The sequence below is a fragment of the Typopeltis vanoorti genome, chromosome 21 (assembly GCF_054136105.1).
Source record: "Typopeltis vanoorti isolate ZY-2024b chromosome 21, IOZ_Tvanoo_1.0, whole genome shotgun sequence".
NCBI lineage: Eukaryota > Metazoa > Arthropoda > Arachnida > Uropygi > Thelyphonidae > Typopeltis > Typopeltis vanoorti.
The window spans coordinates 87,947,605-87,970,282 of record NC_143569.1 but is presented as its reverse complement, the minus strand read 5'-3'; the positions used below and the strand labels follow the sequence as shown (position 1 = coordinate 87,970,282).

The following is a 22,678-nucleotide window of genomic DNA, read 5'->3' as shown; positions in this document are numbered from 1 at the left end:
ATTTTTTATGTACATCTCTAGAAAACATGATTTTTGCTCTCACATGACCAAAAAGAGGATATCATTTGATATCCTTTTTTTTTTAGTTCTAAAACCACTCCATAACCACAGAATGAAAGGAAATGTAAAAGTAACATTTAAATTCTTAAATACTTTCATTTTATAAAATAGGGTATATGTGTGAACTTTGATAATTTATAAATAAAAGCATTTTAGATAATGATATGATATTATTTTAATACCATGAAGTTCAGGACAAAATCAAAATGAACATACAAATTTTTTCATTTTACCTATTACCATAACTTTCTTATCCAACCTTCATCTTGTTCTTATAAATAAAAGTAGATATAATACCAATTTTTGTAAACTTTATTAATTGATTATTTGGACACAGAAATAATTTTAAGTAGTTCAGAAGATTTTGAAGTAAATTTTAGGTCAATAAATTACAGCGAGTAAAAGATGCATATACATATACACCTAATTTTAAAACACTACAATCACAGATATACAAACAAGTGACTTCCACATACGAATGTAAGATTACTTGTGTACACATCACTTTTTCACTAGCCATCTGCCTCCAGCTCTATACTATCATCACCAAATATAAACATTCATTATTTGGGGGGAGAAAAAAACAAATATATATATATATATATATAAACACAAAGTAGTAGAATGTTTCTTACTTGACTATAAGTCTGTGTAACAATGACAAATGAACTTGAGATAAAATCTCTGAAGAATAATGAGAAATTATATTTCTCCCAATCCTGCTTGAACTGGTAAAATGATTAATGGCTCTCTAAAGGACTACATGATAATCACATAAAACTGTGTATAACTTAGCATGAATTATATGAACAGAAGCAAACTTCTGTATTACCACAGGTGTGGATAAATCTCTTATTTGGGCAAAGTGACAGAAATTAAGAGAAATCATTATTTACAATAGTTTTAACAACAGTCCTGCCAGGTAATATTCAGAGATGATTGGCCACTATGGACTTCACCCTCTTTTGAAATGAGAAATAGCCAGGGACTTAATCAGCTGGGTATTAGAAGACGCAGTCGGGCCACAATTTATTAATCCAATATAGTGCGACTCCCTGGCTGTTTGCAATAATTTATTACTATCAGAAGTAACTGATGCTTTCTAATTATGAAAAGTTAATCATTTTTGAATATGCCATAAAGTGCAAAACACAAACAAAAAATATATATTAAATTAACATTTTAAATGCTATACAGCAAACCATTACAATAAATTAACTAATCTACCTTTGTCAATGTCCTTCTATTCTGGCAGTAAATAGTTGTCTAACCAATTGAGTATGTTAATATTCAAGTTTTTAAAATAAATGACAGTTTTTGTCAATCAATTATATCAGTAATTAAAGTATTAAAATGAATACATGGATATTTCACATTATTTGTCAGCATCAAACAGGTCCTTGGAACATATCTGTATTCTTGCCATAGCAAACCAAATGACTGAAAAAAACCAGCCGCAAAGTGTTTTTTTTTTTTTTTTTCCAAAGCTTTAAAACTAACTTTCAAGTCCAATTAAACACTCTTCTATGGATTTCAATTATACAACTGCATAAAACTATACATAAATACAATCCAGATAATGTTTTCAATTTTATGTTTGTGAAAAAAAGAAAAAAAAAAGAGCTTTGTTCTTGATATGTAAAAGAACAAACCTCTTCTGCACTGCTTGTTTCTGAGCAAATTTTTTGTTCTCTTCTTCTTCAGACATTCTTGCAAAAATGAAAGCAGCACTAAGTAGTGAGGGTATCTAAACAGTAATTTTTCCAGTGTGACAAAACCACATGCATATAGACACGCACACACACACATACACACAAATAAAAATACGCAAGGTGGTTGTGCATCTTTGTCCTGGCTGGTTTTATTGAAGGCAGTTAGTTCTACAAACTAGTACTTTGGTTTTCCCAACTGTCTTGCATTCTTCTTGGTTCCTTTTAGATATCCGATTAAAAATATATGCATCTGTGGATTTCTCTACAATCGCAGGTTTTGATTCACTCCAACATCTAAGAATTCCTCAGGTTTTTCACAAAAGAATAGCATTGCATCTCTGTTCTATTGCATGTAAATAGATCGTTATGAAGGCGCTGTTTCTATTTGTCTGTAATGTGGTAACATTCTGGTATCAAAATATTCAGTCTAACACTTGGACTGCAGATGTTTGAAAAGCACAAATTTAAGATGTTTAACCATTACTAGCACTACTCTCTCCATGGAAATTATGTACTTTGATGAAGAATGAAAATGATTATGATTTTTATGATGTATTTTGAAATAATATGTGAATGCTGGCAGAAAACTCTTTAGACTTGCAGGGAATAATCCTAGCGAGACTAGGGATATGAGCTCATGATGCTACCAATATTTGTACTGTGCCATCCTGAGTGTTGGTAGAGCACTGTAAAATACATGTAAAGCACTTCCCTGCTGAGTGTGAATTAGGAAAGAAACCAGTCAACATTCAAGCAGAACTTCACTATTTAGAGAAGTTACTTTTTTATATGCTGGTATCATGAATAGATGGTGGCTTTACAGTTCCATTAACAAATGTTGTGGTGGGACAGATCAAAGGTGGTGGTTGCTGCAATAGAGTTCTAGGTGTTCCTGCCCTATAAAAAACAGGAAAAAAAATTACAATTTAATCTGGGGGAAAAAAAAAAAGCATGAAGATATTATACATATACACAATTTGTGTGTCCTACCATTATTATCTATTTATATGGATATTATCCATTACAAACATGAATGATGTTAACTGATGCAACAAGGATACTTCAATTCTGTGGCAATACATTGGTCCAAACCAGGGTTTCCCAAACTGTGTTTCGTGGAAGGTGAATAAGTGTTCTGCGAGAAGTTCTCCTGAAATTTGTCACTTTAGTTTTCTAAGAATTTTTCATGAATAAATATTTTATAGTGGAAATATTCTGAGGAGAATAATATTCGTGAATATGTTGAAAAGCTCAGACCCAGAATGCCTAATAACATCTGTGTAGCAAATGTTAGTGACCAAGCCGTGTATTTTTAAACATGGAAGTATTCATGAATTATCATTAATTTTCACACATTGAAAAGGGAATACCGCTGTTTATAACTGGTCATAAAAATTGCCTGCAAGAGAATTATAACAATGGGTGGAGTATCCTCTATTCTCAAAACTGAAGGAAATGACATCTGTGTAGCAAATGTCAGTGACCAAGCGGCATATTTTTAAACATGGAAATATTCATGAATTATCGTTAATTTTCACACATCGAAATCTTTTGACAATCGGGAAAGAGAATACCGCTGTTTATGACCGATCATAAAAATTGCCTACAAGCCGATTACAACAATGGGCAGCGTATCCTCTGTTCTCAAAACTGAAAGAAATAACATCTGTGTTGCAAATGTTAGTGACCAATCAGCAAGGAAGTATAAAGAAAATTTTTCCACTAAAATTGAAGATCAAGGTAGTCTGTATCTGGTTCTCAAATCTAGTAATACTGAATACTTTCTTCGCAAGTTCATATTGTAGGGTGAAAGTTTCGAAACTGTAGTGCCGTAATTTTTTTAAAAGTAATAGGCCTGCAGATTTAAATTTTAATATGAATAAGAGACAAGGGACTTTGTTTAATTTTGGTATTAAGAAATCTCTTATTGAAGGTGTTTGTGATGCAACAGATAGCGAGTCATCCACCACCAGCCTACAAAGCGATCTCCAGGATGTACAAAAGGAGGGGAAAACTACCAGCACACAGGAGAAAAAGTCTGCATTCACTTGTAAGTACTTATAATAATATTATAAATTTTTGGTGATCAGAATGTGATATGTCAATGAAAATCAGCACAAATTAATTTGATGTTTAATTAATAATAAAAATTGGCTAAATTAACTATTAATAATTAATTAATACATTCCAAAATAACCAAGGTGTTCCATGAAAATTTCAGGATTTCTGGTGTTCTGTCGTAGGAAAAGCTTGGGAAACACTGGTCCAAATAATGCAAAATGCCGCCACCACCTTGCTTACTAAGGCCACAAGTGGCTGTTGCCATGCTTAGTTCCCAGAGCAGGTGTTCCTGTTTCTGTACCTCCCACCACCACCAATTCTTCCAACATGCAGTGTGAATGATATCTCTCAAGTGCATGCCAAAACACTGTGGAGATCTAGAACCATCTCATTTTCAGAGATACAGCAGTTCTGCAAACTGGGTACCAGATGGTAATCTTGGAAGCTTCCTGAGCTGGCACATATGTTGCCAAGGTGTGCCCAGAGACCATGTAATGTATGTGAGGAACACTGTATATGTGATGTCTAAGAGTCCATTTCCTCCCCTGCTCTTTTTCTGTTCACCTTTGAAATGCTAAAGTAAGCTTAAATAAATATGTCACTGCAGATAAAATAAAAAATAAACCTCTCTCAAAAAAATCCTGCTTGAAAAAAAAAAAAAATTTCTTCCACAATCACTTCCTAACATTTGTGATATAAATACCAATCTAAATGATCTGCACCATCACAAGATCACAACAATATACTTGTGATCTTGTTACAGAAATTATCCATGGTGTATTCTCCACTCTGTTCAAAATTCCTACCCTGTATCCAAGGGTGAAAATTTTGAACAGAGTGGAGAATGAAGGGTTTCCAAAAATTGTGCCACAGTGGACCAGGAAATGTCTTTTAAAAGCAGCTGAACTTTATCCATCTGTGCTTCCAACTTTTCTCACCCAGATGATAGTATTCCAACATCAGCAAAAGATAAAGCTGACCTCCTGACATCATTTTTCTCAACACCTGCATAGACAGGTGTCTTCTTCACTCAAACACTGCATCACATGTCTCCTGTAGTCTTCTGCCAGAAAGACATCAGAAAAATCTTGAACAACATCTAGATAGCAAAAAGGCTTCTGGTGGTGACTGAATTCCACTAATTATGTTCAAGAGATGTGCTTCTGAACTAACACCTGTTTCTTTATCATATATATATTATATTAATCTCAGCTGGCATCTGCCCTGCAGTATGGAAGCAAACACATATACAGTCAATTCATCAAACTCTTGATCAGTGTTGTCTAAAGTAATGGAGAGGGTCATCAATAGTCAACTCTATCAACAAACACCTGGAAAATTGTAACTAATCAGTGACTGTCAGTCTAGATCTGCAGCAAATCTTGCCTACACCACTGGACACATGGCATGGCATGGAAAGGTTTGTAGAAACCTGTGCTATGCACTTGACATTTCTAAGGTATTTGATTGGGTGCAACATCAAGGACTTCTCAGAAAATCGATATGTTATGGTCTGCCTTCCTCAATTTGTAATTGGATTGCCAATTTTTTCTCTGTACTGAGATCATCATCAGGAAAACATATGTACAGGACACAAGCTACATGACACTACACAAAAGTAAGATGAATCTAAATGCTTTTGTTAGTCATTTACCCTAGCCTGACCTCTGGTGGAAAAAATAAATAAAAATAATACTAAATAAAATATTAATTCACAAAATAAAATAAACTTTTCATACATATCAGTATAATAATATACAGATGATAAATAAGAAATTTTGTAGTGGAACTATATTAAACAATTTCTAAAGTCCTTTCATATTAAAGTTTTCTTCTGTTTGGGGTTGTCTGGATACTACATGGTTTGAAGATGAGTCCTCCAAATTCTTGGAATTATTAATCCATCATTCTTTTTTAGATTTGGACGATGTTTCAGCATTTCAGAGGCTTCTTGCAAACCAGGTTTTGGTGCAGTGTATAGACTTCGTGCCTTTCCAGTCAATTCTGTGACATGTTTGAAGTATGTGGTCTGACAGGCCTGTTTTACCATAGTGGAGGAATTTAATGTGGCATTTGTGTTCATCTTTTCTTATTGGGATGGTGCACCCTGTTTCCCATATGTAAGGTAGGTTGCAGGTGCACTGAATTTTGTAAACCCCTGGGTGGGCAAGGTATGAAAGAGGATCTTTGGATGAGCTGAGTAAATTTCTTAATTTTGAAGGAGGTTTGAAGGTTGCCTTAATATTTATTTCTATTTTTTCTGATATAATGTATGGTATTCTTGTACTCTTTTTTGCTTTTAATGGTATATTTTGTGGAGGATCTTACAAACTTTTTTTTAATGTAGCCATTTTTTACAAACATTTGGCTAATAATTTCAAATTGATACTTATGGCTACTTTGCCTATTTTCATAAGGAGCACTCCTTATATTACATCATTGGCTTTTTTACTCCGATTAAATTAAAATATTGGTGATATGTATTTTAAAAACATAGATTAAAAGAAAAGTAATATAAAAAGGAATAATTTTTGACATACCCTTATAGAATCCACAAGATTAAATTTTTATGGAACAGAATCAGAAATATATTGATTAAAAAAGTATGTATAACTGAATTTTAAACCATTAAAATGAACTGTGAATCTATAAACTATCATTTGAATAAATACATCAGAACTTTTTTTTTTTTTTGAAAAAAAGAAGGGGGAGGGATAGGTAAAAAGCGGTAAAATTGTATGGAAATTAAAAATACGAAAGTTAAAAATATGTGGACTAAAAACCAAAAAATACATACAGTAATTTCATAATGGTCTCATATCCAGGATAAACTACAAAATCAAAAAAAAGAGAAGATAAAACAAATAAAAAATGGGAGTAAGGAATATGAGCTGTTTTGACTAAGTGTCGTCTTCAGAGCTCATGGACAAAGTGGAGTCTGTCATGTCAACTTTATATTTACATCAGATTTTTCTGTATTGCTTTCTATTGGTGGGAATCTTGGCCTAATTTGCATTTTGTAAAGCTTCCAACTCTCTGAGATTACATAGGGTGGTGGACGTTTTGGAGTTTTTTGTCACATTTAATGGCTATAGTTTCCGATATCCTTAGCATTGTTTTGTTATTCTGTATGTCTAATATGATGGCTTTTTTTTCAATTTGGTATGCTTCTGTTCAAGCACAAGGATTGCAATTTCTTTTTGCCCACATTTAAGTTTTTGTTCTTATTTTGGTTTTTACTCTTCTTATTTTTTTGATGTTCTGGAATTGGTATATTGCAATAAGAAGGTCTGGGTAGTGGCCCTTCCCTTAATGCATAGCATTATGGGAGATACTAAGACAAGTGATGAGAGCTTAGTCCACCTTTACCACGAATTGCCTCAGTCCTGAAGATACTTCAGGTGCAAACTTTGTTTGCTTACACTTGGATAAAGGATTAAACTAAATTTATTATAGTCTAACCAAGTGGGAAAAAACTTCCAACATCTTTCTCTAATCCAGAGTAATTTAATAATAAGGTGAGACACCTTTTGGCAATTCATATAGGTAAATATGACTTCTCCATTACTTTCACCTTAGTATCACCACCTCTGGGTCTGGCTCCCACTGACGAGACCTCAATAAAGGTCGAAACCGGTCTGGATAGTGGCCCTTCCCTTAATGCATAGCATTACATATCCGCAAGGAGATGTGCTTTGCTTTATGGGAGATACTAAGACAAGTGATAAGAACTTAGTCCACCTTTACTATGAGTTGCCTAAGTCATGAAGATACTTCAGGCGCAAACTTTGTTTGCTTACACTTGGATAAAGGATTAAACTAAAATTAAGTAGTGTTAATGAGGTGAAGGGATCATAATGTTGCCATCCAAAATTCACTGTGGCATTACCATGCAGGAGCAACAATTTCTGAGAAGAATTCTTTGCTTATGGTGATGTCTTCTCATAAACATGTCATTACTGCACAGTATATAAAACAAAAAAATTTTGCTCCATTCTCTATTGTCATTCTAAATGACTTCTCTGTTGCTATGGATAATTCCATTCTTCATAAATACTGCAATACTCCTTGATCATCTCAAAGACAAAATGCATCACTTTTCCTGTAAAAGGAAATAACTGTCCTTGGAGAATTGGAATGTTTCAATTCCATCAATAATATGTAGTCAAGGAAATCATTTCCTTCTTCGCATACTGAAGAACTGAAAGAGAAGCCATCATACATTTTGCTTTGGAATCTTCTGCCAACTTCCCTAGATATTATGAAAAATGCTGTGTATAAATTCTTCATCAATGTTCAGCTCAGCAGATATCCTAGCATTCAGTTGTCCTTCCCTTCCTCAACTCATACTATACTGCATTCTGTGTGGGATATACTTAGCAACCCAATTCAAAAGTTACTGCGAATGATTCCCCTATCAGCAAACTCCTGAAACATTTTTGTGGCTCATTACTCTTTTGCTATACACTCTGGCACCATACACTTTGTAAACAAAAATCAAACAATGCTACAAAATTCTCATAATATTAGGTTCCAAAAAGTTGCCATTTTGAAATGTAACTACAGCATTCAATGTGCAGCTTGCCTTGCACTCCATATCTCAATGTTGCCAAACCTAAATTATTAAATTTATTTTAAAAAAATCACTTATAGTAGTCAAAATTATATAATTCTTGGTTATAATGAAATATGAATTGGTGTTCATTTGTGAATACAGAAAATTATACACACACAAGTTTTTGTCTAACAAGGTTACTGAAGGTATAAGGGTGGTGTGAAAGGTTCTCGGCCTAACAATGAAAAAACAAATTTATAATTTCAAAATTATTTTTATTTATCAACATAATTTCCCTTAAGACTAATACATTTATTCCAGCAATGCTGCAGCGCCATTACCCAGTCCCTGTAGTGGTTCTCAGTAAGATCTGCAAAATACCCCTATACAGCTGCAATCAGATTCGAAGAAAAATGCTGACCAGCGAGAAAGAGTTTTAGTTTTGGGAAGAGGAAGAAGTCAGAGGGAGCCAAATCTGAGGAATAGAGTGGATGTTCCAACAATTGATAGTGCAGATCCCTTAATTTTCCCATTGCCAAAACACTTTTGTAGGCAGGCATATTGTCCTGATGATAGATGATTTTTTTTCCTTCTGCAAACCGGGTCTTCTTTTCTCACAAATTTTTTTTGTCTAGTCTGGTTAAAAGTTCGGAATAATATTCCCCAGTTATTGTTTTACTCTTTTCAAGATAATTAATAAAAAAAAATGCCTTTAGCATCCCAAAACACAGATGCCATGACCTTTCCTGCCTGATGGAACCGATTTGGTTTTCTTGTTTGGTGCTGAACAACTGGCTTCTGTCCACTTTTGGTTGCTGTTTGGATTCTGGTGGGTAATCGTGAATCCAAGTCTCATCCATAGTAATAAATCGATGCACAAAATCAGTTTTATTCTTGTTAAAATGCTCCAAGCACTGTTCAGAGTTTTCATGCGAGTGCGTTTTTGATCTGCTGTGAGCAAGCGAGGCACCCATCTTGTGCAAAGCTTTTTCATTTGCAATTCTTCATGCAAAATATATCCTACATGTTCTTTTCAAATGCCTACAGTCTCAGCAATTTCACGCACTTTGACTCACCGGTCATCCAATACCATATCGTGTACTTGATCAATGATTTCTATTGTTATTATGCTTTTTGGACGTCCTTTGCATGGATCATCTTCAAGGCTGGTACGGCCACGTTTAAACTCAACAGCCCATTTCCTAATTGTCGAAAACGAAGGAGAAGAGTGCCCATAAACTTTTATGAACTTCGAATGAATTTCTTTTGGCATTAAACCTTCTTTTACAAAGAATTTTATAACCACAAGTTAATCAATTTTATCCATTTCAAGGGATACAGACAACACTTTTGCTTCAGACAGGTGTACAAAAACAAACTACTTGATAGAATGACTTGCAATTTCACATGATGCTTATGACAGAAGTACCAACTTAGAAAAAACATCTTGCCAATAGTGTTGCCATCTATGGTTGAGGCCGAGAACTTTTCAGACTGCCCTCGTATGTGTATATACTACATAATTAGATGATTAAAAAGGACATTACAAACTTAAAGCAAAGAAACTGTCCATTTAAACAGAAACAATGACTTCAGTAATATTAAGTGATCTAATCTGAAAGACTTCAAGTTGGATCAAGATTCTGACTGCGATCTATATCAAGATATCATGATATCCACAATCAAGAGCATAGAACTTTGTATAGCATTAAAAGTGGGCTCTTAAAAATCAAAATGTATATAAAAAAATGTGTCTAAATGTTTTATTACTAAATTAAAATGCACAGAAGTTGAAATATATCTCATAAAAGAATAACTGATAAAACAATGTAGCCATTACCTCAGGGCATTTGCTTGCTGCAAAGGAGGTGGGCATAACCTCTGATGTGTTGTAACTGCAGGAGTAGATGATGGACTATGAGGAGGGTGTAGTAAAGGAGGAGGACCAGCAGGAGCAGACTGATTTGCACTTGCTGGAGAACCAGGATGACTCCCTGCAGTGCTTCCTGCATTTGATCCACCTTGTTCTATTTCATTCTACAGAGAAAAAAAAAGAAAGAAAAAAATATATAAATTCACACATATAATTAGGTAGAACTCTCTCATCATATTCAAATCGAATGTTCATATCAGAGAAGTGATCCAGAAAATTTCAACCTATGTGATACTAAAATTAAGTTGTGTTAATTGGCCACTGTGTGCCTAATATATAACAGAAGATAGAGTGGAATCCAAAATTTTTTTCTGTTTTTGTGAATAATTATATATAAAATATTCCCCTAACAGCCATTATTTGGCTTCAACTCCTGTTGTATAAGCATACAATTTATGATTGCACATAAATCTTATCTAAAACATAAGATAAAATACTACTACTATTATTATACATTATCTCCACAGAGTCTGGAGGCTCATCATGAGAGACCAAAACTAACTATTATACGCACAAAACCTATCATATCTCTCCTTAAACTCATTCACTTTCGGGAAACTCACAACTAATTCTGGCAATACATTTCACTCATTCACCACTCATCATGGAAAAAAATCTGGTCTACACACCCATACTAACCACAATCTTACACACCCTCCATGGATACCACCTAATTTTCTGACCACAGATGCACGACCCCCTTGACACTTCTGGGCATGGCAGAAGAAGGTGAATCCATTCCAATAATAGGATAATCAATGCATTTCATTAGATGAGTGTTTATTATTATATGTCGGAAAATTAGCTTTTCTTTTATGAAAATTCTAGTTTTTAAAGTGGTAACTATATTGCTTGTACAATAATTAGAAAATTTTACATGTAAAGCACGTGATTTCGCATGTCAGTGACAAATTCGTAGAGTCTTATTCCTTTCTCCCCTTCTACATGAATTGACTCTTCTTGGCACATTGCCAGCTGAGGGTCTCACATCTGTGGTTGGACAGTACTTGTCATTTATTGAAAAATTTCCTTTGCATCAATTTTATAAAATTCCTGTAATATCTTATACATTTATATCATGTCCCCCCACTCTTCTCTGCCTATCAACCAAACTTTGTAATCCAAACACCTTCAAGCTTCCTCAGACTCAGAGGGAGCATTCCACAGTCACCTGTCACCAGCTTAGTCACTCATCTCTAAATCTTTTCTACCATCTACTGGTGTCTAAGAAACTCAGGTAACCAAATCTGTGCACAACAGTAGTCATGGGTGGCCATATCATAGCCTTATAAATAAGGATAATAACTTTCCTATCTTTACTTGTTAGTATGTTTTTCAACATCCATTTGAGCCATTTTACCAACTTTTGCAATATGCCTTCTGAACTTCAATTCTCAGTCCACCATTATCCTCATCAATTTCCTGCAATCCAGTACCATCAATATGATACAACCTTTTCAACCCAAAGTGCATAACCTTACATTTTGCAACATCAAACTGACAATCACGCCCATAATGCAAATTTACTTAAATCATCTTGCAGGGTATCTATATCACCTTTATCAACTATTGCTCTCCCCAATTTTGCATCATCAGCACACAAATGAATATTCCCCTAAAATCTTTCCATATTTCACTGATATACAAATTAAAGAGTAGTTGCCTTAGTACTCTACCATATACTACTCAGTGGTCACATTATTATAAAATATGAATAACTTACTAAGACGAGACCTACCCTTTACAAAGCTATGCTGTCCACAATAGGGTATCACATCCTTATCCACCCTCTGTTGGATTTTCTAAATCCCAACTTTTCCAATAATTTAAAAACCACTCCTGATTAACTGATCTATTAATTATGTCCTAGTTAATTGGACTATTAATTGGTCTGTAGCTTGTAAGCCACCTTTATGCAACAGAACTATCTTAACCTCTTTCCACTCACTTTGAACCTGGCCAGAACTGAGACATAGATTGAAAAACTTCATCAGAGGCAATATCAATTCTCTTGCACATTCACATAATACACGAGCTGACATGCAATATGCTGAACACCTCCTGTTCATCTACCTCAATTTTGATATGCATCTCTGTCACATCTACCTTTGCAAAATGATCGCTCAGTAACTCAACTATTTCTTTTGCATCCATCACCTTTTTACCATGAGCATTGTTTAAAGTCATCCTATCATAGTAAATTTTTCCTCTTATTTGCTACAAAAAAAACTCTTTTGGGCTTACTTAGCTAATTTTCTTTCATAATCTGATTTGGCCTTTCTTACCATACTAGTGTTAAATCTGGAATGAACACTTAAATTTAACTGAAGTGCAAAAAAATCTCCTAAAAAAATACTTGTAAATAGATAATAATAGAAATCCTTGTATATATAGTAATAATAGTCCATTCATGTAATTTTTCTATATAAATATTTTGTAAGTGGTCCTTAAAACAACTGACAACAAACTACCAGCCTTTTCTTTTTCCATGGTGAACTGAATGCGTGGGCGAAGGCTATTGATCTGTTGTAGGAAAGTGATAAGTTCATTTTCAGAAGGAGGTCAAATAGCAGAGACATCATCAACATAATGAAACCAATGAGAGGGTTGGGTACGAATGGATGAGAATAAGGTATCTTCTAGATGGTTCAAAAAATAGTTTGCCAAAGGTGTAGACAGGGGGCTACCCATGGCAGTACCTTCAACTTGTCTATAGATCTTGTATTTCCAGCTGAAACATCCTGATTGTATAACAAATTCAAAAATCATTGCAATATCAGGAGGATAAACATCATATAGTACAGAGTAACAGAGTCAGATAATGGAATGTTGGTAAAGAGGGAAACAATGTCAAAGCTGACTAACAAATGCGACTGTTATATTTGAATATCCTTGATTTTTTTTTTCAAGAAAATGTGTGAAATTCTTGATGAATGATCTGGATTGTCCAGTGTAGGCAGTTAATAAACGTGACAGAAATTTAGCAATTCTATAGATGGAAGAGTCAATACAGTTCACGATGGGGCTTACTGGATAACCTTGTTTATGAATTTCTGAGGCCATATAAACGAGGAGTTCTTCCAAAATGATTGCGCAACTTGTCCACAGTATTTTGATCCTAGCTAACAACTTCATCAAGCAGTTTATTTAATTGTTTGATTTGCGTTTTTGTAGAGTTATAATTCATTTCTTGATAAGTGGAGGTATCCTGTAAAAGGCAGTCTATTTTTCTCTCATAGTCAGCCATTACCGCTACCGCTTTTCCTTTATTTGCTTTCAAAATAGATATATTGCTATTTTTTCTTAATGAAACTAGCACCCGGGTTTCAGCACTCGATAAATTGCATGGAGGTAATTTTCTTTTAAAAAGTGAAGCAGCAACTTCAAAACGTAGTTTATTAGCATCTTCACTGGAAAGTCCTGACAGATTGTGTTTGATGTTATGCACAATACGGGATGCATTTTGGAAACTAATACACTAGTTTCAGCATCAGATAACAGGCAACCAGAAATACTAGCAATCCATTTGTTAGTGGGAATGTTGTCAGGAGTAATTTTTTTTTTTTTGTTTAATGTATAAAGATTCATATTTTTGCATCAGTTTGCAGGAATGTCTTTCATAAGAACAAGCTAAAGATTGTTTAGAAACACGAAGAATGATATCTGTAATCTGTCATCCCGGGTAGCTAAAATCCTTCTTTCAAGATCTCAAATCTATTGAATATTAGATGCTAAATCTTTTTTAGTCGCTTGAAGTTGGTTCTGTATCAAGAAAAAACTTGCGCGAATATAAATTGTGTGAGGTCCAGGTGACTGAATAGTTTCTCTAAATCTAGCAAACGTAGGAATAACCTTCGTATCGCAACATTTTTTGAGAAAGGCAATCCAAGCACAAAGCTTACCTTGAAAAACTGATAATTTTCCTAACTTGCCTGTTTGTTTAGTGAATTCTTCCCCATGAAGGATAGTAGGTCTAATCTTTAAAGGTACCTGTGGCATGATTATAAATAATAAATTACACGATAACACAATAGTATTGATACTATTGTGTTATCTGGTTTGTAATTGAGTTCCTTTGATTGCTTGTTTCTATACACTGATGATGTACTGTTATTTTCAGTATGAAATATTATTGGTATTAAGTAATTTATTATTCACAAACATACATTTAAGTGGGAGAAATCACAAACAAACCATATTATCATGAGGTATCAATCAGTGATAATAATTCATCTTATCATATTTTTTTTTCCTACCAACTGAATGAAGAAGACTTCTCAAGCAAAATATTGTAAACAAAAATTATGTTTAAAATATTTTAAAATCTTTCTTTCAAACTCAAAGCAAGTTATGACTGCTGCAAGTTTCGAGTCTTTTTCTTAATCTAAAAACTAGATATCTCATTATAGCATTATAGGACTTGCTTACTTTTTCTTCTTGTTCTTCTTCTGCAGTTACTCCATGTTCAGCATCATACTCTTGAAGAACTGCATCTAAATTGTAACGGCGTCGATAGTTAACAAAAAAACTACGAACATGGGCTTCTGTTTTGTTACCAATAACATCGGCCACAGCTTTAAACTCTCTACCATACTTTCTTATACCTATAACAAAAAAACATCCATTACATACAAATTTAAAATATTTAATTAACAATGTCTTCAGTGTGTTTACTTAGTTCTTTGTACATTTAAACTCTTCAAGTCACTTAATTTATTTATAGGTTCTCTGGCATCACTAGAGTGAAAAAATTTATTTGTTAACCCTAATTGATGCCAGAAAGAATGTGGTAAAATGCCAAGTAACTGATTTAAAACTAGTTCTGTGATGTTTATTAAAAATTTTCACCATGGTTAAGAATAGTGAGAAATGACTTCACCTCTCAATTGTAACAAACACAACAAATTCTGAAAAGCTCTAGCCATTTTGGAATTTAAAAAACATTCATTAACTGTAACACAAAATTCATATAAATTTTATCATATCAATTCATTAAAAAAAATCAGACAATTTAATCTTTACCTTGCACAGCTAGAAGGAGTTCATCATTATTCCAACGTGCATTAATACGATTTCCACCCTGTAAAAAAAATTTCCTTCTTATATAAAAAATATGAGTTTTAATAATATAATCACTTTATCATTTTTTTTTTTGCAGTCAAGAGCATATTAAGAAATGTGTTCCTTAAAATAAATTTAGGTCTATTAAACAAAACAATTGATTTTTTTATCACGTTATTTATAATAGTCTCTGAACAGCAATGTTCAAGGAAGCAAGTGGTTACACTGATAACAAATCATGTTTGATGAAATTCAGTAAGCTTATTCAGTAATATTATAATATGTTCTTGTTTAATGTTTTGCTGCATGCGAAATAACAGTATTCTGTAATCAAGAGTGTGATTTAGAAGCGGTTGCTCAATTGTTTGAAGATACATTTAGCATGAAAGCTTGGATCACTATACTACTGTTGTTAAGTGCTGGAAAAAATTATTTTGACAATATTTCATTCATGGGTGCTGTTTTTTAACTACTTATTTTGCATAAAATTTTATTAAATGCTATTTGTTGGTTATTAACAGCAAGTAATGTGACAATGCCAAGAATAATTCATTGAAAAATCTGCATTTGCAAAGAGGTGGGTTATATGAAGCAGCTACTACTCTATAATGAATTTTTCATAAGTTGACAGTATACCAGATGCCATATTGTATAACGAAAGAAAAACCTGCCACCTTCATAACCAGTTAACTTGCTTCATTTGAAGTCCTTATAAATGTTCTTCACATTCTAGACATTCAAACTCAGATTCTTCCAAAAGAAAGGATAATGTCATTACTGACTGGCTACAAACACATGCAAAAGTATCTAAAGATAACATATCTAAAGATAACATATAATTTTTATATCCACACTTAACACAGAGCTTGCAAGTTCAGATGACTAATGTTAGAGCTACTTATTTTCCATTTCTTTGGTACTGAATGGGGGCTTTTGTTTTCTTTTCTTAAGGTTTCTGCCTGGTCTCTGAAGAGCACCAACCAGTTCAAAACAGCTATCAGGCCAGTGAAACCTTTACCAAACACACTAATAAAAGGAAAACATAGGAACACCTGGGCAGCAAGCACTCATGTCTTTTAAGCAGTGCAAGCTAAGGCAACTCTAATGCAGAGGATTATATTCCCATAACTCTCTGGTCAAAATTTTGAAACTTTCAAAGTTTCTACATACACTAAGCTTTGAATAAGATTGGATCTTTAATATTCCCTAGTCCTATCTCATTTACATCACCAAAATAAAACTATATGGCTCTCTCTTTGATAATTACTGTTATGCAACTGAATAAAAGTTCACTTAAGAAAAATACAACTCTTCAATATCGGATTGTTTTGGTGTTGAATGAGGAGTTTTTGCATTCTTAAGGCTTCTGTCTGGTCTCCTTGTAAAGAATCAACCAGTTTGAAATATTACTGAAATGAAACTGCATGGCTCTCCTTTACTACACATACTGGCCACTGAATTAGAAACTTTTATTTAATAATGAGTTAGACCTCCTTTAGCAACTGCCAATACTGATCATCTTCAATTCCCTATGCATGGTTTGGTAAGATATACGTATCAGTCTTTGTTAAATGCCTCAGTCAATTGCTGTACACAGGAAGTTCTGTTTGTCATGCAAGCCTCTCCAAAGCAAAAAATGTAGTCCTCACATCCCTACTAACCACACCTTTATTCAGCTATCCAGGAATGACCTCTTGTTCTGACCACTCTAGCCAAACACTGAAATATTTCCCCTGCATCGATCCTATAAAACCCTTTAAGTAACTTAAACATTTCTAACATATCCCCTCTTTTCTCCTATCAGACAACTTATGCAATCCACACACCCTCAATCTATCCTCATAGGGAACATTCCACAGCCCACTCGCCATCTTGGTTGCTAGCCTCTGAATCTTCTCCACCACTTCCTCATCCTGAAAAAATCCAGGAGACCAGACCCGACCACAATAATCCAGATGTGGATGTATCAAGGCCTTATAAGTGGAATGTCAACTTCCTTATCTCTAATTGAAGAACAATTAGAGATAAGGAAGATAACAGAGATAATCTCTAGTGTTCTTCAATACCAAGTAATCTTATGAGCTACTTCAGCAACCTTAGCAATATGCCATCTAAACTTTTAACTCCGTGTCTACCACCACCTCTAAATCTATAGTCATCTATTTCCTGGATTACAGTTCCATCAATGTGATACACAGCTTGTAATCTATTTATCCCAAAATGCATTGAAACTTATGGTATATCCACCTTGGTTCCCACATCATTCTCTGTCACAGCAGCAACTTCACTTGGATGACATACCCTTGCAAAGTGGTCACTCAGTAACTTAACAATTTTATCTGCTTCTGTCACTTAGTCACCATCAGCACTCATTAAGATTATTCTTTCATAGTAATTCTTTCTCATAGTTGCCATGTAAATGAAAGAACTCTGTGGGATTTCCTTTAGCCTACTTTGCTAGATTCTGATTTTGCCTTCCTTATAATGCTGGTCACCTTTCTCCTTATGTACCCTCCATAGCATTTTCTTCTTCTGCAGCTCATGCTTAATGATATTACTCATCCAGCTAATTTCTACCTGATTCACCCTCCTTACCTTAGGTGTATAATTTAACATTGCTTCCTCTAGATTCCCCTTTTAATTATCTCATGTGCACTACTAACACCCTTCCCTTGCAGTGTTTTATGCCATGGCACAGATTCAAGCTCTTCTAAGCTTGTCATAATCAACTGCCTTGTAATTCCACACATACCCCCTTCTTGAGAGAATATTCCTCATGTTTTACAATCTCTCAAATGAAGACTACATGGTTACTTTTGCCATTTAGAGGCAATTTGGTTATGGACAGTTCTTCTGATCCTTTGACCAGGTCCAATACTCTCACCCTTCCATCACATGTTGCCTCAAGTAATTATCTTTCAGCAACTGTATAAATTCCACTTCCTTTTTGCAATGGGATCTTTCTTCCTTCCAGTCTATATTTCCATAATTAAAGTCCCCCATAATAATCACTCAACCTGCATTCATTGTTCAGTTTAATTGTTCATCCAAGTACACAAACAATGTTTGCGTGTAAAGTATCTTCAAGAGACTGGGCTACTTGTATATAGAGGCCAATGACTTCAGATCAATTGCCTTAGTATCCCATAATGCAATGTAATATGGGAAGGGCTACTACCCAGACCAGTTGGAGCCAGACCCAGAAGTGATACCAAGGCTGAAGTAATGCAGAAGTCATATATTTCACATATACAAGTAGTCAAAAGGTGTCACTCCTTATTATTAAAATACTCTGGATTACAGATAGATGGTGAAAGTTTTTTCAGTTGGTTATACCATAAATTAATTATTTTTCTTAATATTTCCAATATTTCAGAAAATTCAAATTGCCATCATCAGGGAATAAAAAGCATAAGATGCATGCAGGCACTACATTAAGTAATGAAGATGAAGTATGTCAACTGGGAGTAGACCTGAAGTCCTAAATATTGGGAATATTAATTTATTTTAGTGAATGCAGTAGTCTATGTTGTAATTTCCTTAAAAAAAATACAGCTGTGAACAGTCAACGTATAAGCTTTACAATATCAGACTTACTATCTCCAATTAATAAAGCAATATTTTAACTTTAAGCCTGTGCAGCTCACTGGAAGTGGTATGTGCATCCTTTGCACTAGACTTCCTGAAGAAAGACTTAAGTTCAAGTCTAGTCACCAACTAGAGTAACCTTTTCTAAGCCTTTCTTTGACCAATTCCCGAATTAGTCAATTTCTGCCATGGGCAAGCGGATTTTTTCTCCCAGGAACTCTGGTTTTTCATTCCTTAAATTCAAGAAAATTGACTGTAGAATTCATACTATTTCAGACAATAACATATCCTGTTAGAGTTAAAGACCATGAGATGGCAGCACTCGTTGTCAGTCTCTTATAATTAGCGATAGTCTTGAGCCAGCTATCCCTGATTGGCCAGTGTTTTTATAGTACCTGCCTTTTGAGTAGGATGGAAATGTGATTCAGCATGGATGTAATGGCCTGCATGAGTCTTCTTCCTATAGACCAGGAGTGTTCAACCCGTCGATCGCGGAGCGATTTTTGGTTGATCTCTTGTGTATTCCTCCTTACTTACAAATTTAATTAAAACTGAAAACATAATATTTTATTTATCATTATTTTGTATTATTTTTAATTCGCTTTAAGTGTATTGCTATTGTTTATTTAATTTTTGTTAAAATTGTCAAATCAGTAATTTTCTTATAAGTCCGGGTAAATGAATTAATTTGGATCAGTGAAAGTCAAACAGCGAGCCGAGTGAATACGATAATAAGCAAAGTGTAAAAACTTGATTGTAGTTTAAATATTAAATATTCCAAAGCACATTACATCGATTTTTTTACTAAGGTTAAGTCCCATGTGAATATTGTAAAAAAATAAACTTTGTTTGTCTCGGTATAGTTTGTATTAGATGTTTTTGTAAATATTTTGAAGCTAACTGTATATACTGCTTTAATAAGAATGTGTAAGAGTGTTAAAAACAAAGGCAATGTTTTTGTTGCCGAAGCTGTACATGGCGGCATTAGAAAGATTGTTATTGAAAATTGTATGTATGAAAAAAGCTTGCAGGCTCTAAGTGTAAACATCTCCGAAGTCAGTCAGAAAGAGTTCAAACAACTTTCTGATGGCCAGCAACTTACAATCAAAAGAAAGCGGAGATGAAAAAAAGGCGTGCTGAACTTGAAACTTAAGATGAAAGACTCACCGATTTGTTGGGAGTTGCCAAACTTCATGCAAGGTCTCAGAGGAGGCCTAATAAAAAGGGACAGAAGCAAGCAGAAGGGGTCCAGGTTCCAGAATTGCTGTCAGAGAGGCGGCCGCCCGGATCCACGTTGCTTGAGAGAGGAGTTTCCCATTTCCAGAAAGGAGCTTCTCGGTTCGAGATGTTGCTAGAGAGAGACTACTTCTAGGCTGCAGACAAGGTTTCAAATTGCAGAAAGGAAGAGTTCCAAATGCCGGAGAAAAGTTTCCAGGCTAGGTTATTTCTTCTGTATTCAAATACAGAAGAAATAGCACGTATACCTATCCCTTATGTGCAAGATGTTAGCAAACACATAGCTAAAGTGTTAAAAGCACTAAATATTTCTGTTGCCTTTCAACACATCAGAAAAATCTCCACATTTCTCATGTCTCCGAAGGACAAGCTCCCACATCTCAGCTATCCAGGTGTCTACCAGATTCCCTGCTCTTGTTGGTTATCATATTTTGGACAAACAGGAAGATCTGCTTTTATCCAGTTAGAAGAACACAAGTCATATATTCAGTACCTTGAACCTGAACAGTCTGGACTTGCAGAGCATGCCATCAACACTAGACATAGAATTAAGTGGAACAAGACAAAAGTCAGTTCCTCATGGAATGGCTTTACAAAGAAACAGGTGAAACATTACTTCACTCCCCTAACTTAAACAGATCCGATGGTCTACGTCTATCCCCTTTGTGGGAGATATAAATAAATCACCTAATCTTTCCTAACTTTTATAATTGTGTACACACACACACACACACACACACACACACACACACACACACACACACATATATATTTTTTTTTTTAAAATAAGTTTAGAAAATTCAACAACTGTTTTTAGTTATCTTACTTTAGCTACTTAGGTGGTGCCTTGTGAATATGTCAGTTATTGTTTAATTAGCCTTTTTACTTGTACTGATGATGCCTGTGATACTCAGGCGAAAATTCTACTAATAAAGAATATTTTAGATGAGTTAATTCCATTATTATAATTGTAAGTAATATACTATAAGATAAACTAATAGCTATATACAGAAATGATGAGATTTGAGATGATTAAATCCAAAAATTGAATGTCCACAAAAAATAAATAAATAAATAAAAAATAATAATAAGTGCACAATTTAGAATTTTGCAGATTTTTTTTAATGTTGCTTCCACCCACAAAAGGTTATTTGCAACCTACACTACATTTTGTAACGTGGGCTAAGAATATTTTTTGTTTCTAATTTTATCAATTTTATATATTTTTTTGTATTTATAATTTATATTTTAGAGACCAAACATGGGACTTTTTCAAGCCACTTCAGGTGGGGCAGTGGTCTCACACTGGGCAATAAAATTCATCTTCCACCTAAAGAAAGAAAAAAACAAATATCATGCCCACCATGGGATTCAAACCCACAGCCTGTTGGTTGAAGTGGGTATGCTAACCATTTGACCAACTAGGTTGGCAAAATGGGAAAGAAGACAATGCTAGAATAGCTCTGTACAGAAGTAGTTCTGTAAGACAATAAAATAATATTAGATATGAATGAAGCACATTCTCATTATTTCCAAACTGACTTATTTAATAACTATTTTTACTTATTGTATCAGGAGATTTTAATAATACCTCTCTCTCTCACACACACAAACAATTAAATTACTCAGATTCCATGCTCATCACAGGCAATTATTGCTATTATTAGCAAGATATTCTTTAAATCCCATATACAGAATGTGTGTGCATATGACCTTAAGTAACAAATTAATGTTCAGAATAATATGTGATGGAATTTCAATGCATGTTAAAAAAAAAAAAAAAAAAAAAACTGATTCGTGCTTTCTTGTAAGCGTTAATGCACACACAAAAAAAAAGCCATCTGCTAAATGTTTTCACTTCTAACTTACTTCTGGTGGACGGAATGAGTCGACTCCAGCTGCTGTTTTATGTTTCAGTTGGCTAATTATTTGCTTATTATTCTGTACCTGAAAAGATTAAGTAATAAAATAAATTATTTCCATTTAAATTAGATTAGTATAGTTTATATGGTATTATATGTTTTAAAATTTTTTTAAGTCAATTCAATCCACCACAGATTAGTAATATTGAACAGTGCTGTGGACAGATTAAGAATTAAATAATCTGAGAATCCTGTTCCTGAGATCAAATATGTAACTTTTTCAAGTGTCCTGGCTTCCAATAAGCAGGATGGTAGTCTTTGAACAATATTATTACATTGAACAATAAAAACCATTACCATCCTGCTTATTAAATGACAGTCTTACAATGAACCATAAAAATCATCTGCCACCTAAAGACATTCACAAAATATCCATGTGATGGTAGGATTCAAATTCACCTATTGATTGGAGAAGTTATCTACTTGACCAACCAAGGTAAGATATTTGGAAACAATCCCTGGTAAGTTGTTTCCAAAGTTGGAAATGCTACCTGTCATCAACTTTCTAGTCTTCATTTTACCAACTTAGGATCACATTCATTTTTAACCT

At 34.0% G+C, this 22,678-nt stretch overlaps 1 protein-coding gene across 4 annotated transcripts in view; it reads right to left on the bottom strand.

The window, feature by feature from the left end:
• Positions 1 to 224: 224 nt before the first annotated feature.
• The window catches only part of LOC150095088 (REST corepressor 3-like), a 207,022-nt gene continuing 184,568 nt past the window's right edge, over positions 225 to 22,678 (bottom strand). For all 4 annotated transcript variants that reach the window (XM_090410972.1, XM_090410971.1, XM_090410974.1 and 1 more), the window contains 5 exons: positions 22,076 to 22,153; positions 15,344 to 15,401; positions 14,750 to 14,925; positions 10,229 to 10,425; positions 225 to 2,669 (listed from right to left, as the gene is read on the bottom strand). In XM_090410972.1, coding sequence (XP_090267098.1) covers positions 2,558 to 2,669; positions 10,229 to 10,425; positions 14,750 to 14,925; positions 15,344 to 15,401; positions 22,076 to 22,153 — 621 coding nt within the window. In that variant the 3' untranslated portion in view covers positions 225 to 2,557. The remainder of the gene's footprint in view (positions 2,670 to 10,228; positions 10,426 to 14,749; positions 14,926 to 15,343; positions 15,402 to 22,075; positions 22,154 to 22,678) is intronic.